We start from the raw sequence: 16,594 nt of genomic DNA, 5'->3' as shown, positions 1-16,594 counted from the left end.
CTCTAGGTCACGCTGAAACTTACTCTCATCCGGGTCACGGCACCAAAAATCCAAATTGGACTTCCTACCCTGCAGTGTGATCACATACAGTACTGATTAGAGGACTGATCGAGAAGGAATATCAATATTGGTATTGATAAAATCGCAATGATATATACATCTCTACTGGCTGGCCTCTAGGACACGCTGAAACTAACTCTCATCCGGGTCACGGCACCAAAAATCAAAATTGGACATCCTACCCCGCAGAGTGATCACATACAGTACTGATTAGAGTACTGATCGAGAAGGAATATCAATATTGGTATCGATAAAATCGTAACGATATATACATCCCTACTGGCTGGCCTATAGGACACGCTGAAACTAACTCTCATCCGGGTCACGGCACCAAAAATCCAAATTGGACTTCCTACCCTGCAGTGTGATCACATACAGTACTGATTAGAGGACTGATCGAGAAGGAATATCAATATTGGTATCGATAAAATCGTAACGATATATACATCTCTACTGGCTGGCCTCTAGGACACGCTGAAACTAACTCTCATCCGGGTCACGGCACCAAAAATCCAAATTGGACTTCCTACCCTGCAGTGTGATCTTTTTTTGAAAATACAGCAAAGAAAAGTGTTGCGTTACCATGACAACCAGGTTCTCTGTGGTGGCCCCGAGAGCCTCCAAGTACTCGGGCTCGTCCGAGGGCCTCCTGTAGTGGAAGGCGGTGCCGGCGACGTCGAACTTCCTCGGCCAGTCGATGGTCCAAGCGCCGTTGATGTAATAATCGTCCTCTTCGGACTTCAGAGCTGCGCCATCAGAGACAAAAAGAGAAGACGGGGGAAAAAAGAGAGGCTGAGAAGGAGCAGCAGGTGGAGACAATCACAGGGCGTGATGTCACGGGCTGGTCCTACGCTCACGTGCGGCGACACGTACTGGCGTCTAACTCAGGAGCCTTCAGGTGAAAGCCCCGACTAATCTGGCGAACGCCGTCCTGCCAGGTCGTCAAAACAAAGCTGCGTCTCCAAGCACAACACTCGTGTAAAAAAAACATCCAGCGGCGTCCAGACGCCGGCTGGCTTGCTCCCGGACTCCCGTACACGTGTTTACGACTCCGACATAGCGCCTTTGGCACATCCGGCGCCGTATTACAAAAGTATTACAAAAGTATTCCAACTCACCGATGTAATTCTTGGAGACGGTGACCTCTCGGACCTCGATGTGGACGGAACCTTTGGGGATGTGGACCACCTCCATGTAGCCTGCGAGACACCTGCTGTTACTTTCAAGTCGCGGAAAATGTCAAAAAGAAGGTTGGAATGGAGGACACGACGGGCACACTCAGTATTTTTAGAACCTGGACCGGTCCTACCTTATGTTAGCGTTCCTAAATGGGAACGCCAACGCAAAACGTCACAATGTAAAGCGAAAAGGCTGAAATGTTGATGATAATAACGCAAGGTTTTTTTATCAGCCTTGTTACAGAACAAAATGGACCCTTTGATTTTTTTTAGACACCCCCTGCTTTATTGGATACTTCATTGCAATTGAAAATATTAATAATTACAATTAGTAGTAATTGGTGTACGTGTTTTCAAATTTATGTTTTTTACATTTATTATTTTTAGAATTTATTTTGTATTATTATTTTTTTTTTTTTTTTATTGCCTCGTCGTGAGTTTCCATTTGTTTAAGTCGGCGGTCCTCAAACTTTTTGGGACCATTGACCCCCCACAGGAGAGGACATCTCCCAAGGATTAAAAATATGATCTGCTATTTGTACTATTTATTGCATAAATCATTTTGCCGACCCCCAGTTTATGGCTCACGGTCCCCTATAAATGGCTACTTATTTACAAATAGATAAAAATATTTTGGTAATATTATTTTATTCCATCCATCCATCCATTTTCTACCGCTTATTCCCTTAGGGGTCGCGGGGGGCGCTGGAGCCTATCTCAGCTACAATCGGGCGGAAGGCGGGGTACACCCTGGACAAGTCGCCACCTCATCGCAGGGCCCATTGTTTTTGTTTTATTATTTTATTATGTTATATATTTATTAGAATATTATTTGATTGTGTTATATATTTATTAGAATACTATTTTATTATGTTATATATTTATTAGAATATTATTTTATTATGTTATATATTTATTAGAATATTATTTTATCATGTTATATATTATTAGAATATTATTTTATGTTATATATTTATTAGAATATTATTTTATTATATATTTATTAGAATATTATTTTAATATGTTATGTATTATTAGAATATTATTTTATTGTGTTATATATTCATTATAATATTATTTTATTATGTTATATATTTATTAGAATATTATTTTATAGTGTTATATATTTATTAGAATATTATTTTATTGTGTTATATATTTATTAGAATATTATTTTATTATGTTATATATTTATTATATTATTTTATTATGTTATATATTTATTAGAATATTATTTTATTATGTTATATATTTATCAGAATATTATTTTATTGTTATATATTTATTAGAATATTATTTTATTGTGTTATATATTTATTAGAATACTATTTTATTGTGTTATAAATTTATTAGAATATTATTTTATTGTGTTATATATTTATTAGAATATTTTTTTATGGTGTTATATATTTATTATAATATTATTTTATTGTGTTATATATTTATTAGAATATTATTTTATGGTGTTATATATTTATTAGAATATTATTTTATTGTGTTATATATTTATTAGAATATTATTTTATTATGTTATATATTTATTTGAATATTATTTTATTATGTTATATATTTATTAGAATATTATTGTATAGTTATATATTTATTAGAATATTATTTTATTATGTTATATATTTATTAGAATATTATTTTATAGTGTTATATATTTATTAGAATATTATTTTATTATATATTTATTAGAATATTATTTTAATATGTTATGTATTATTAGAATATTATTTTATTGTGTTATATATTCATTATAATATTATTTTATTATGTTATATATTTATTAGAATATTATTTTATAGTGTTATATATTTATTAGAATATTATTTTATTGTGTTATATATTTATTAGAATATTATTTTATTATGTTATATATTTATTATATTATTTTATTATGTTATATATTTATTATATTATTTTATTATGTTATATATTTATTAGAATAGTATTTTATTATGTTATATATTTATTAGAATATTATTTTATTGTGTTATATATTTATTAGAATACTATTTTATTGTGTTATAAATTTATTAGAATATTATTTTATTGTGTTATATATTTATTAGAATATTATTTTATGGTGTTATATATTTATTAGAATATTATTTTATTGTGTTATATATTTATTAGAATATTATTTTATTATGTTATATATTTATTTGAATATTATTTTATTATGTTATATATTTATTAGAATATTATTGTATGGTTATATATTTATTAGAATATTATTTTATTGTGTTGTATATTTATTAGAATATTATTTTATTATGTTATATATTTATTTGAATATTATTTTATTATGTTATATATTTATTAGAATATTATTGTATAGTTATATATTTATTAGAATATTATTTTATTATGTTATATATTTATTAGAATATTATTGTATAGTTATATATTTATTAGAATATTATTTTATTGTGTTATAAATTTATTATAATATTATTTTATTGTGTTATATATTTATTAGAATATTATTTTATGGTGTTATATATTTATTAGAATATTATTTTATTATGTTATATATTTATTATATTATTTTATTATGTTATATATTTATTAGAATATTATTTTATTATGTTATATATTTATCAGAATATTATTTTATTGTTATATATTTATTAGAATATTATTTTATTGTGTTATATATTTATTAGAATACTATTTTATTGTGTTATAAATGTATTAGAATATTATTTTATTGTGTTATATATTTATTAGAATATTATTTTATGGTGTTGTATATTTATTAGAATATTATTTTATTGTGTTATATATTTATTAGAATATTATTTTATTATGTTATATATTTATTTGAATATTATTTTATTATGTTATATATTTATTAGAATATTATTGTATAGTTATATATTTATTAGAATATTATTTTTTGTGTTATATATTTATTAGAATATTATTTTATTGTGTTATATATTTTTTAGAATATTATTTTATTCATTTGTAAGCGCACGCCTGATGTAAAGTGGAGTATTTACCAATTCCCACATCATATAAACCATATATTGGGGCGGTGTGGCTCGGTTGGTAGAGCGGCCGTGCCAGCAACTTGAGAGTTCCAGATTCGATCCCCACTTCCGCCATCATAGTCACTGCCGTTGTGTCCTTGGGCAAGATACTATACCCACACTGGTTTAAATGTAACTTAGATAATGGGTTTCACTATGTCAAGCGCTTTGAGTCACTGGAGAAAAGCGCTATATAAATATAATTCACTACCTTAGAAGGACAAATATGTTTCTGTGTGGTGCCAAAGACCAAAGACCAGACCCCCACCCCCAAAAAAGCGCTTCACCTCCTCGAGGCAGAGACTCGTTGAAGAATCCCTCGGTGGCCTCGCAGGTGCTGCCGTCACCACCGCACACCCGACACCGGTCCTCCTTGGCGTCGGACGCCAGGACGTTGTCACAGCCCACGTGCTGAAACAATCACATTTGACAGGTAAGTTCACATTGGTTGGTAACTCAGAAAACGTTAGCATGGTAACAGCAACGTGTACACATACTTCCTAATCCGGGTCACGGCACCAAAAATTCAAATTGGACATCCGACCCCCGCAGTGTGAACATATCACAAATTACAGCAAAGAAAGTGTGTTGATACCATGTTGGACAGCAGGGGTGTCCAAACTGCAGCCCCAGGGCCATTTACGGTCCACGGTGAACGTTTAAAAACTACACATTGTAAAACTACTATTACCAAAAAAAACACAAAAAGTTGGAATAAAAAAGAAAACATTTTTGTAAAGTAGCGGGAAGAAGTTGACAGTAAAAACGAGGCATGCACGATATAGATAATGTCCTTATTAATGAAAATCCCTTCACTGGCTTCCTTATTGAATACAAAGTCTCCCTACTAACCCACCAGTGCCTCCATGGAAATGCCCCCCCGCTACCTCAAAGAACTGCTCACCCCCAAATCCTCCACACGACACCTCCGCTCCGGACAGACTAACCTCCTCCAACCTCCGAGGACAAAGCTCCGAACAACGGGAGACCGGGCTTTCTGCTCCGCCACTGCCAGTCTGTGAAACGTTCTCCCTGACCACCTGAGGGCACCACAGACTGTGGATGCTTTTAAAAAAGGCTTAAAAAACCTTTTTTTTTTTTTTATTCCAACACCAACCATTTCAACTCATTCAGACTATCCAAGTTTTTCACCATTTTCAAAAAAAATTCCCACTTTTCCCGAAACTCCAGGAATTTCATAGTACCATTTCCCGATTCAACATGTTACTACTTCAACATTTCTCGACCAATTTGAAAAATTCCAACACCAACCATTTCAATCCATTCAGACTATTCAAGTTTTTTTTACCATTTTCAAAAAAATTCCCGCTTTTCCCGAAACTCCAGGAATTTCGTAGTACCATTTCCCGATTCAACATGTTACTACTTCAACATTTCTTGACCGATTTGAAAAATTCCAACACCAACCATTTGAACTCACTCAGACTATTCAAGTTTTTTTACCATTTTCAAAAAAAATTCCCACTTTTCCCAAAACTCCAGGAAATCCGTAATACCATTTCCCGATTCAACATGTTACTACTTCAACATTTCTCAACCGATTTGAAAAATTCCAACACCAACCATTTCAACTCACTCAGACTACTCAAGTTTTATACCATTTTCAAAAAGATTCCCGCTTTTCCTGAAACTCCAGGAATTCCGTAATACCATTTCCCGATTCAACATGTTACGACTTCAACATTTCTCGACCGATTTGAAAAATTCCAACACCAACCATTTCAACTCATTCAAACTATTCAAGTTTTTTACCATTTTCAAAAAAAAAATTCCCGCTTTTCCCGAAACTCCAGTAATTCCGTAATACTGTTTCCCGATTCAACATGTTACTACTTCAACATTTCTCGACCGATTTGAAAAATTCCAACACCAACCATTTCAACTCACTCAGACTACTCAAGTTTTATACCATTTTCAAAAAAAATTCCCACTTTTCCCGAAACTCCAGGAATTCCGTAATACCATTTCCCGATTCAACATGTTACTACTTCAACATTTCTCAACCAATTTGAAAAATTCCAACACCAACCATTTCAACTCATTCAGACTATTCAAGTTTTTTACCATTTTCAAAAAAAATTCCCACTTTTCCCGAAACTCCAGGAATTCCGTAATACCATTTCCCGATTCAACATGTTACTACTTCAACATTTCTTGACCGATTTGAAAAATTCCAACACCAACCATTTCAACTCATTCAGACTATTCAAGTTTTTTACCATTTTCAAAAAAAATTCCCGCTTTTCCCGAAACTCCAGGAATTCCGTAATACTATTTCCCGATTCAACATGTTACTACTTCAACATTTCTCGACCGATTTGAAAAATTCCAACACCAACCATTTCAACTCATTCAGACTATTCAAGTTTTTTTTTACCATTTTCAAAAAAATTCCCGCTTTTCCCGAAACTCCAGGAATTTCATAGTACCATTTCACGATTCAACATGTTACTACTTCAACATTTCTCGACCGATTTGAAAAATTCCAACACCAACCATTTCAACTCATTCAAAATATTCAAGTTTTTTACAATTTTCAAAAAAAATTCCCGCTTTTCCCGAAACTCCAGGAATTCCGTAATACCATTTCCCGATTCAACATGTTACTACTTCAACATTTCTTGACCGATTTGAAAAATTCCAACACCAACCATTTCAACTCATTCAGACTATTCAAGTTTTTTACCATTTTCAAAAAAAATTCCCGCTTTTCCCGAAACTCCAGGAATTTCATAGTACCATTTCCCGATTCAACATGTTACTACTTCAACATTTCTCGACCGATTTGAAAAATTCCAACACCAACCATTTCAATCCATTCAGACTATTCAAGTTTTTTTTACCATTTTCAAAAAAATTCCCGCTTTTCCCGAAACTCCAGGAAATCCGTAATACCATTTCCCGATTCAACATGTTACTACTTCAACATTTCTCGACCGATTTGAAAAATTCCAACACCAACCATTTCAACTCATTCAGACTATTCAAGTTTTTTACCATTTAAAAAAAAAAAAATCCCGCTTTTCCCGAAACTAAAGGAATTCCGTAATACCATTTCCCGAATCAACATGTTACTACTTCAACATTTCTCGACCGATTTGAAAAATTCCAACACCAACCATTTCAACTCATTCAGACTATTCAAGTTTTTTTTACCATTTTCAAAAAAATTCCCGCTTTTCCCGAAACTCCAGGAATTCCGTAATACCATTTCCCAATTCAACATGTTACTACTTCAACATTTCTCAACCGATTTGAAAAATTCCAACACCAACCATTTCAACTCATTCAGACTATTCAAGTTTTTTACCATTTTCAAAAAAAATTCCCGCTTTTCCCGAAACTCCAGGAATTTCATAGTACCATTTCCCGATTCAACATGTTACTACTTCAACATTTCTCGACCGATTTGAAAAATTCCAACACCAACCATTTCAATCCATTCAGACTATTCAAGTTTTTTTTACCATTTTCAAAAAAATTCCCGCTTTTCCCGAAACTCCAGGAATTTCGTAGTACCATTTCCCGATTCAACATGTTACTACTTCAACATTTCTCGACCGATTTGAAAAATTCTAACCATTTCCGATTCAACATGTTACTACTTCAACATTTCTCGACCGATTTGAAAAATTCCAACACCAACCATTTCAACCCACTCAGACTATTCAAGTTTTTTTACCATTTTCAAAAAAATTCCCGCTTTTCCCGAAACTCCAGGATTTCCGTAATACCATTTCCCGATTCAACATGTTACGACTTCAACATTTCTCGACCGATTTGAAAAATTCCAACACCAACCATTTCAACTCATTCAGACTATCCAAGTTTTTCACCATTTTCAAAAAAAATTCCCACTTTTCCCGAAACTCCAGGAATTTCATAGTACCATTTCCCGATTCAACATGTTACTACTTCAACATTTCTCGACCGATTTGAAAAATTCCAACACCAACCATTTCAACTCATTCAGACTATTCAAGTTTTTTACCATTTTTAAAAAAAAAAATCCCGCTTTTCCCGAAACTAAAGGAATTCCGTAATACCATTTCCCGAATCAACATGTTACTACTTCAACATTTCTCGACCGATTTGAAAAATTCCAACACCAACCATTTCAACTCATTCAGACTATTCAAGTTTTTTACCATTTTCAAAAAAAAATCCCGCTTTTCCCGAAACTCCAGGAATTTCATAGTACCATTTCCCGATTCAACATGTTACTACTTCAACATTTCTCGACCGATTTGAAAAATTCCAACACCAACCATTTCAACTCATTCAGACTATTCAAGTTTTTTACCATTTTAAAAAAAAATTCCCGCTTTTCCCGAAACTCCAGGAAATCCGTAATACCATTTCCCGATTCAACATGTTACTACTTCAACATTTCTCGACCGATTTGAAAAATTCCAACACCAACCATTTCAACTCATTCAGACTATTCAAGTTTTTTACCATTTCCAAAAAAAATTCCCGCTTTTCTCGAAACTCCAGGAAATCCGTAATACCATTTCTCGATTCAACATGTTACTACTTCAACATTTATTGACCGAGTAAAGTTTAAAATTTGCTTTTTTTTTCTGTCAAATTTGAAAGAATAAATGCATTTAGTAAAAAAACATTTAAAAACTCAAAAGTATTTTATTGAAACCCATTTTTCCCAGGCTTTCGCGAGCCACATAAAATGATTTAGCGGGCCAGAACTGGCCCCCTGGGCCTTGAGTTTGACACCTGTGGCTTAGCACGCCAGGGGGAGGTCGCAAGCTTTGAGCTGTACTGAAAAGCAAGGACGGTTCGGGTTACCATTTTGTAAAAGACCCTTGACAACGGGAACCTACTAAAAGGCCACACCCGTGTGGTGCGCTCACCTTACACTCGCCGTTGATGCATATGTCCAGGGAGTCGGCCTGACAGCGAGTGCCGTCCACCACGGCCGGCGTGCGCTCGGTGTAGAAGTTGTAGCCCTCGGCCAGGCAGTTGAGGGCACACGCTTTGACGCCGCCTGCGACACAACACTTTGTTCGTACACAAACGTGGAAAGGTGTGGAATGGAGAAGAGTTGGAAAGAGACTCACCGCCGGTGTAAGGCTTCCAGTTGTAGTACTTCCCACGGAAAGGCATGCTGTCGAAGTCGCCGCACTGCTTCTCTCGGAAGTCGCGCGATCCCGACGCACAGGCCTGCGACGCACACACCACAGAGTCGGTGGTCCGGCACAGCAGGGGGTATTAACTGACCTCACCTGGCCTGACCTCATCTGACTGGACTTGACCTGGTCTAAGCAGACAGGATTTGACGTGGCCTCACACTAACTCAGAGGTGTCAAAAGTCCTTTTCACTGAGGGCCACATGGCAGTTATGTTTGGCCCCAGAGGGCCGCTTCTAACACTAGATACTATTATTACGTAATTTTTTTAATGCATTTTATTAGTACATTTAAAAAAACAAAACTAAAATGTAAAAAAAATATGGTAAGTTGCAATAATTTTTACCTCAAAATGTAGTGTATATTACTGTAAATGGAAAAACAGTACTGCTGTTTTTATGGTTAAAAAAAAGGCAGCTCAGTTGCCAGAATTTTACTGTAAAATTTAATTATTTATTTTTTTTACTGTAAATTTTAAAAAAATGCAATTTTACAGTAAAATTTTGGCACCTGAAAAAAAACCAAAAATGGCAGCTCAATACTGTAAAATTTAAAAAATTTTAATTTTTCCATAAATAAAAAAAATCTGCAATTTTACAGTAACATTTTGGCCCCTGGAAGAAAAACAAAAAAACTGGCAGCTCAGTTGCCAGAATTTTACTGTAAAATTTACTTCTTTTTTTTTATACTGTAAATTTAAAAAAAAGTAAATTTTTAGTAAAATTTTGGCACCTGAAAAACAAAAAAACTGGCAATTAAGTTGCCAGAAATTTACTGCAAAATTTTTATTTTTAACTGTAAAATTTTGTCACCTGAAAAAAACCCCAAAAATGGCAGCTCAATACTGTAAAATTTACATTTTTTTTAATTTTTCCATAAATAAAAAAAATCTGCAATTTTACAGTAAAATTTTGGCCCCTGGAAAAAAAACAAAAAAACTGGCAGCTCAGTTGCCAGAATTTTACTGTAAAATGTAATTTTTTTTTTACTGTAAATTAAAAAAAACTGCAATTTTACAGTAAGATTTTGGCACCTGAAAAAAAAACAAAAAAAACTGGCAGCTCAATTGCCAGAATTTTACTGTAAAATGTACATTTGTTTTTTTTTACTGTAAATTTTAAAAAACTGCAATTTTACAGTAAAGTTTTGTCACCTGAAAAACAAAAGCAGCAGAGTCGGTGGTCCAGCACAGCAGGGGGTATTAACTGACCTCACCTGGCCTGACCTCATCTGACTGGACTTGACCTGGTCTAAGCAGACAGGATTTGACGTGGCCTCACACTAACTCAGAGGTGTCAAAAGTCCTTTTCACTGAGGGCCACATGGCAGTTATGTTTGGCCCCAGAGGGCCGCTTCTAACACTGGATAGTATTATTACGTAATTTTTTAATGCATTTTATTAGTACATTTAAAAAAAAAAACTAAAATGTAAAAAAAAATGGTAAGTTGCAATAATTTCACCTCAAAATGTAGTGTATATTACTGTAAATGGAAAAACAGTACTGCTGTTTTTATGGTTAAAAAAGGCAGCTCAGAATTTTACTGTAAAATGTACTTTTGTTTGTTTTTTTTACTGTAAATTAAAAAAACGGCAATTATACAGTAACATTTTGGCACCTGAAAAAAAACAAAAAACAAACTGGCAGCTCAGTTGCCAGAATTTTACTGTAAAATGTACTTCTTCTGTTTTTTCACTGTAAATTTAAAAAAAAAATGCAATTTCACAGTAAAATTTTGGCACCTGAAAAACAAACAAAAAACTGGCAATTCAGTTGCCAGAAATTTAATGCAAAATTTTTATTTTTAACTGTAAATTAAAAAAAACTGCAATTTGACACTAAAATTTTGTCACCTGAAAAAAAACCCAAAAATGGCAGCTCAATACTGTAAAATTTACATTTTTTTTATTTTTCCATAAATAAAAAAAATCTGCAATTTTACAGTAAAATTTTGGCCCCTGGAAAAAAAACAAAAAAACTGGCAGCTCAGTTGCCAGAATTTTACTGTAAAATTTACTTCTTTTTTTTATACTGTAAATTTAAAAAAATGTACATTTTTAGTAAAATTTTGGCACCTGAAAAACAAAAAAACTGGCAATTAAGTTGCCAGAAATTTACTGCAAAATTTTTATTTTTAACTGTAAAATTTTGTCACCTGAAAAAAAAACCCAAAATGGCAGCTCAATACTGTAAAATTTACATTTTTTTTAATTTTTCCATAAATAAAAAAAATCTGCAATTTTACAGTAAAATTTTGGCCCCTGGAAAAAAAACAAAAAAACTGGCAGCTCAGTTGCCAGAATTTTACTGTAAAATTTACTTCTTTTTTTTATACTGTAAATTAAAAAAAATGTACATTTTCAGTAAAATTTTGGCACCTGAAAAACAAAAAACTAAAAACTGGCAGCTCAGTTGCCAGAATTTTTACTGTAAAATGTAATTTTTTTTTTACTGTAAATTAAAAAAAACTGCAATTTTACAGTAAGATTTTGGCACCTGAAAAAAAAACAAAAAAAACTGGCAGCTCAATTGCCAGAATTTTACTGTAAAATGTACATTTGTTTTTTTTTACTGTAAATTTTAAAAAACTGCAATTTTACAGTAAAGTTTTGTCACCTGAAAAACAAAAGCAGCAGAGTCGGTGGTCCAGCACAGCAGGGGGTATTAACTGACCTCACCTGGCCTGACCTCATCTGACTGGACTTGACCTGGTCTAAGCAGACAGGATTTGACGTGGCCTCACACTAACTCAGAGGTGTCAAAAGTCCTTTTCACTGAGGGCCACATGGCAGTTATGTTTGGCCCCAGAGGGCCGCTTCTAACACTGGATAGTATTATTACGTAATTTTTTAATGCATTTTATTAGTACATTTAAAAAAAAAAACTAAAATGTAAAAAAAAATGGTAAGTTGCAATAATTTCACCTCAAAATGTAGTGTATATTACTGTAAATGGAAAAACAGTACTGCTGTTTTTATGGTTAAAAAAGGCAGCTCAGAATTTTACTGTAAAATGTACTTTTGTTTGTTTTTTTTACTGTAAATTAAAAAAACGGCAATTATACAGTAACATTTTGGCACCTGAAAAAAAACAAAAAACAAACTGGCAGCTCAGTTGCCAGAATTTTACTGTAAAATGTACTTCTTCTGTTTTTTCACTGTAAATTTAAAAAAAAAATGCAATTTCACAGTAAAATTTTGGCACCTGAAAAACAAACAAAAAACTGGCAATTCAGTTGCCAGAAATTTAATGCAAAATTTTTATTTTTAACTGTAAATTAAAAAAAACTGCAATTTGACACTAAAATTTTGTCACCTGAAAAAAAACCCAAAAATGGCAGCTCAATACTGTAAAATTTACATTTTTTTTATTTTTCCATAAATAAAAAAAATCTGCAATTTTACAGTAAAATTTTGGCCCCTGGAAAAAAAACAAAAAAACTGGCAGCTCAGTTGCCAGAATTTTACTGTAAAATTTACTTCTTTTTTTTATACTGTAAATTTAAAAAAATGTACATTTTTAGTAAAATTTTGGCACCTGAAAAACAAAAAAACTGGCAATTAAGTTGCCAGAAATTTACTGCAAAATTTTTATTTTTAACTGTAAAATTTTGTCACCTGAAAAAAAAACCCAAAATGGCAGCTCAATACTGTAAAATTTACATTTTTTTTAATTTTTCCATAAATAAAAAAAATCTGCAATTTTACAGTAAAATTTTGGCCCCTGGAAAAAAAACAAAAAAACTGGCAGCTCAGTTGCCAGAATTTTACTGTAAAATTTACTTCTTTTTTTTATACTGTAAATTAAAAAAAATGTACATTTTCAGTAAAATTTTGGCACCTGAAAAACAAAAAACTAAAAACTGGCAGCTCAGTTGCCAGAATTTTTACTGTAAAATGTAATTTTTTTTTTACTGTAAATTAAAAAAAACTGCAATTTTACAGTAAGATTTTGGCACCTGAAAAAAAAACAAAAAAAACTGGCAGCTCAATTGCCAGAATTTTACTGTAAAATGTACATTTGTTTTTTTTTACTGTAAATTTTAAAAAACTGCAATTTTACAGTAAAGTTTTGTCACCTGAAAAACAAAAGCAGCAGAGTCGGTGGTCCAGCACAGCAGGGGGTATTAACTGACCTCACCTGGCCTGACCTCATCTGACTGGACTTGACCTGGTCTAAGCAGACAGGATTTGACGTGGCCTCACACTAACTCAGAGGTGTCAAAAGTCCTTTTCACTGAGGGCCACATGGCAGTTATGTTTGGCCCCAGAGGGCCGCTTCTAACACTGGATAGTATTATTACGTAATTTTTTAATGCATTTTATTAGTACATTTAAAAAAAAAAACTAAAATGTAAAAAAAAATGGTAAGTTGCAATAATTTCACCTCAAAATGTAGTGTATATTACTGTAAATGGAAAAACAGTACTGCTGTTTTTATGGTTAAAAAAGGCAGCTCAGAATTTTACTGTAAAATGTACTTTTGTTTGTTTTTTTTACTGTAAATTAAAAAAACGGCAATTATACAGTAACATTTTGGCACCTGAAAAAAAACAAAAAACAAACTGGCAGCTCAGTTGCCAGAATTTTACTGTAAAATGTACTTCTTCTGTTTTTTCACTGTAAATTTAAAAAAAAAATGCAATTTCACAGTAAAATTTTGGCACCTGAAAAACAAACAAAAAACTGGCAATTCAGTTGCCAGAAATTTAATGCAAAATTTTTATTTTTAACTGTAAATTAAAAAAAACTGCAATTTGACACTAAAATTTTGTCACCTGAAAAAAAAACCAAAAATGGCAGCTCAATACTGTAAAATTTACATTTTTTTTATTTTTCCATAAATAAAAAAATTCTGCAATTTTACAGTAAAATTTTGGCCCCTGGAAAAAAAACAAAAAAACTGGCAGCTCAGTTGCCAGAATTTTACTGTAAAATTTACTTCTTTTTTTTATACTGTAAATTTAAAAAAATGTACATTTTTAGTAAAATTTTGGCACCTGAAAAACAAAAAAACTGGCAATTAAGTTGCCAGAAATTTACTGCAAAATTTTTATTTTTAACTGTAAAATTTTGTCACCTGAAAAAAAACCCAAAAATGGCAGCTCAATACTGTAAAATTTACATTTTTTTTAATTTTTCCATAAATAAAAAAAATCTGCAATTTTACAGTAAAATTTTGGCCCCTGGAAAAAAAACAAAAAAACTGGCAGCTCAGTTGCCAGAATTTTACTGTAAAATTTACTTCTTTTTTTTATACTGTAAATTAAAAAAATTTTACATTTTCAGTAAAATTTTGGCACCTGAAAAACAAAAAACTAAAAACTGGCAGCTCAGTTGCCAGAATTTTTACTGTAAAATGTAATTTTTTTTTTACTGTAAATTAAAAAAAACTGCAATTTTACAGTAAGATTTTGGCACCTGAAAAAAACAAAACAAAAAACTGGCAGCTCAATTGCCAGAATTTTACTGTAAAATGTACATTTGTTTTTTTTTACTGTAAATTTTTTTAAAAACTGCAATTTTACAGTAAAGTTTTGACACCTGAAAAACAAAAGCAGCAGAGTCGGTGGTCCAGCACAGCAGGGGGTATTAACTGACCTCACCTGGCCTGACCTCATCTGACTGGACTTGACCTGGTCTAAGCAGACAGGATTTGACGTGGCCTCACACTAACTCAGAGTCCTTTTCACTGAGGGCCACATGGCAGTTATGTTTGGCCCCAGAGGGCCGCTTCTAACACTGGATAGTATTATTACGTAATTTTTTTATGCATTTTATTAGTACATTTTTTTAAAAAAACTAAAATGTAAAAAAAAATGGTAAGTTGCAATAATTTCACCTCAAAATGTAGTGTATATTACTGTAAATGGAAAAACAGTACTGCTGTTTTTATGGTTAAAAAAAGGCAGCTCAGTTGCCAGAATTTTACTGTAAAATGTACTTTTGTTTTTTTTTAACTGTAAATTAAAAAAACTGCAATTATACAGTAAAATGTTGGCACCTGAAAAAAAAAAAACAAAAAAAACTGGCAGCTCAGTTGCCAGAATTTTACTGTAAAATTTACTTCTTCTTTTTTTTTTTACTGTAAATTTAAAAAAAAATGCAATTTTACAGTAACATTTTGGCACCTGAAAAACAAACAAAAAAAAACTGGCTGCTCAGTTGCCAGAAATTTACTGTAAAATTTTTATTTTTAACTGTAAATTTAAAAAAACTGCAATGTAACAGTCAAATTGTGTCACCTGAAAACAAAAACAAAAATGGCAGCTCAATACTGTAAAATTTACATTTTTTTCTATTTTTCCGTAAATAAAAAAACCTGCAATTTTACAGTAAAATTTTGGCACCTGGAAAAAAAAACCAAAAAACTGGCAGCTCAGTTGCCAGAATTTTACTGTAAAATGTACTTCTTTTTTTTTATACTGTAAATTAAAAAAAAATTACATTTTCAGTAAAATTTTGGCACCTGAAAAACAAAAAAACAAAAAACTGGCAGCTCAGTTGCCAGAATTTTACTGTAAAATTTAATTTATTTTTTTTACTGTAAATTTAAAAAAAAATGCAATTTTACAGTAAAATTTTGGCACCTGAAAAAAAAACAAAAAAAAAACTGGCAGCTCAATTGCCAGAATTTTACTGTAAAATGTACATTTGTTTTTTTTACTGTAAATTTTAAAAAACTGCAATTTTACAGTAAAGTTTTGACACCTGAAAAACAAAAGCAGCAGAGTCGGTGGTCCAGCACAGCAGGGGGTATTAACTGACCTCACCTGGCCTGACCTCATCTGACTGGACTTGACCTGGTCTAAGCAGACAGGATTTGACGTGGCCTCACACTAACTCAGAGTCCTTTTCACTGAGGGCCACATGGCAGTTATGTTTGGCCCCAGAGGGCCGCTTCTAACACTGGATAGTATTATTACGTAATTTTTTTATGCATTTTATTAGTACATTTTTTAAAAAAAACTAAAATGTAAAAAAAAATGGTAAGTTGCAATAATTTCACCTCAAAATGTAGTGTATATTACTGTAAATGGAAAAACAGTACTGCTGTTTTTATGGTTAAAAAAAGGCAGCTCAGTTGCCAGAATTTTACTGTAAAATGTACTTTTGTTTTTTTTTTACTGTAAATTAAAAAAACTGCAA

The 16,594-nt window shown here is 32.0% G+C and overlaps 1 protein-coding gene across 1 annotated transcript in view; it reads right to left on the bottom strand.

The window, feature by feature from the left end:
* Positions 1-16,594, bottom strand: part of adamts6 (ADAM metallopeptidase with thrombospondin type 1 motif, 6) — a 217,357-nt gene that overhangs the window by 52,077 nt on the left and 148,686 nt on the right. Inside the window, exons 15-19 of the mRNA XM_061966341.1 lie at positions 9,379-9,481; positions 9,172-9,305; positions 4,567-4,690; positions 1,179-1,259; positions 643-806 (exon numbers count right to left, since the gene is read on the bottom strand). Of these exons, the coding sequence (XP_061822325.1) occupies positions 643-806; positions 1,179-1,259; positions 4,567-4,690; positions 9,172-9,305; positions 9,379-9,481 (606 nt within the window). The remainder of the gene's footprint in view (positions 1-642; positions 807-1,178; positions 1,260-4,566; positions 4,691-9,171; positions 9,306-9,378; positions 9,482-16,594) is intronic.

Source organism: Nerophis lumbriciformis, linkage group LG11 (assembly GCF_033978685.3).
Source record: "Nerophis lumbriciformis linkage group LG11, RoL_Nlum_v2.1, whole genome shotgun sequence".
Classification (NCBI taxonomy): Eukaryota; Metazoa; Chordata; class Actinopteri; order Syngnathiformes; family Syngnathidae; genus Nerophis; species Nerophis lumbriciformis.
The sequence above is the reverse complement of the archived record's forward strand: the minus strand, read 5'-3'. Positions and strand labels throughout refer to the sequence as shown.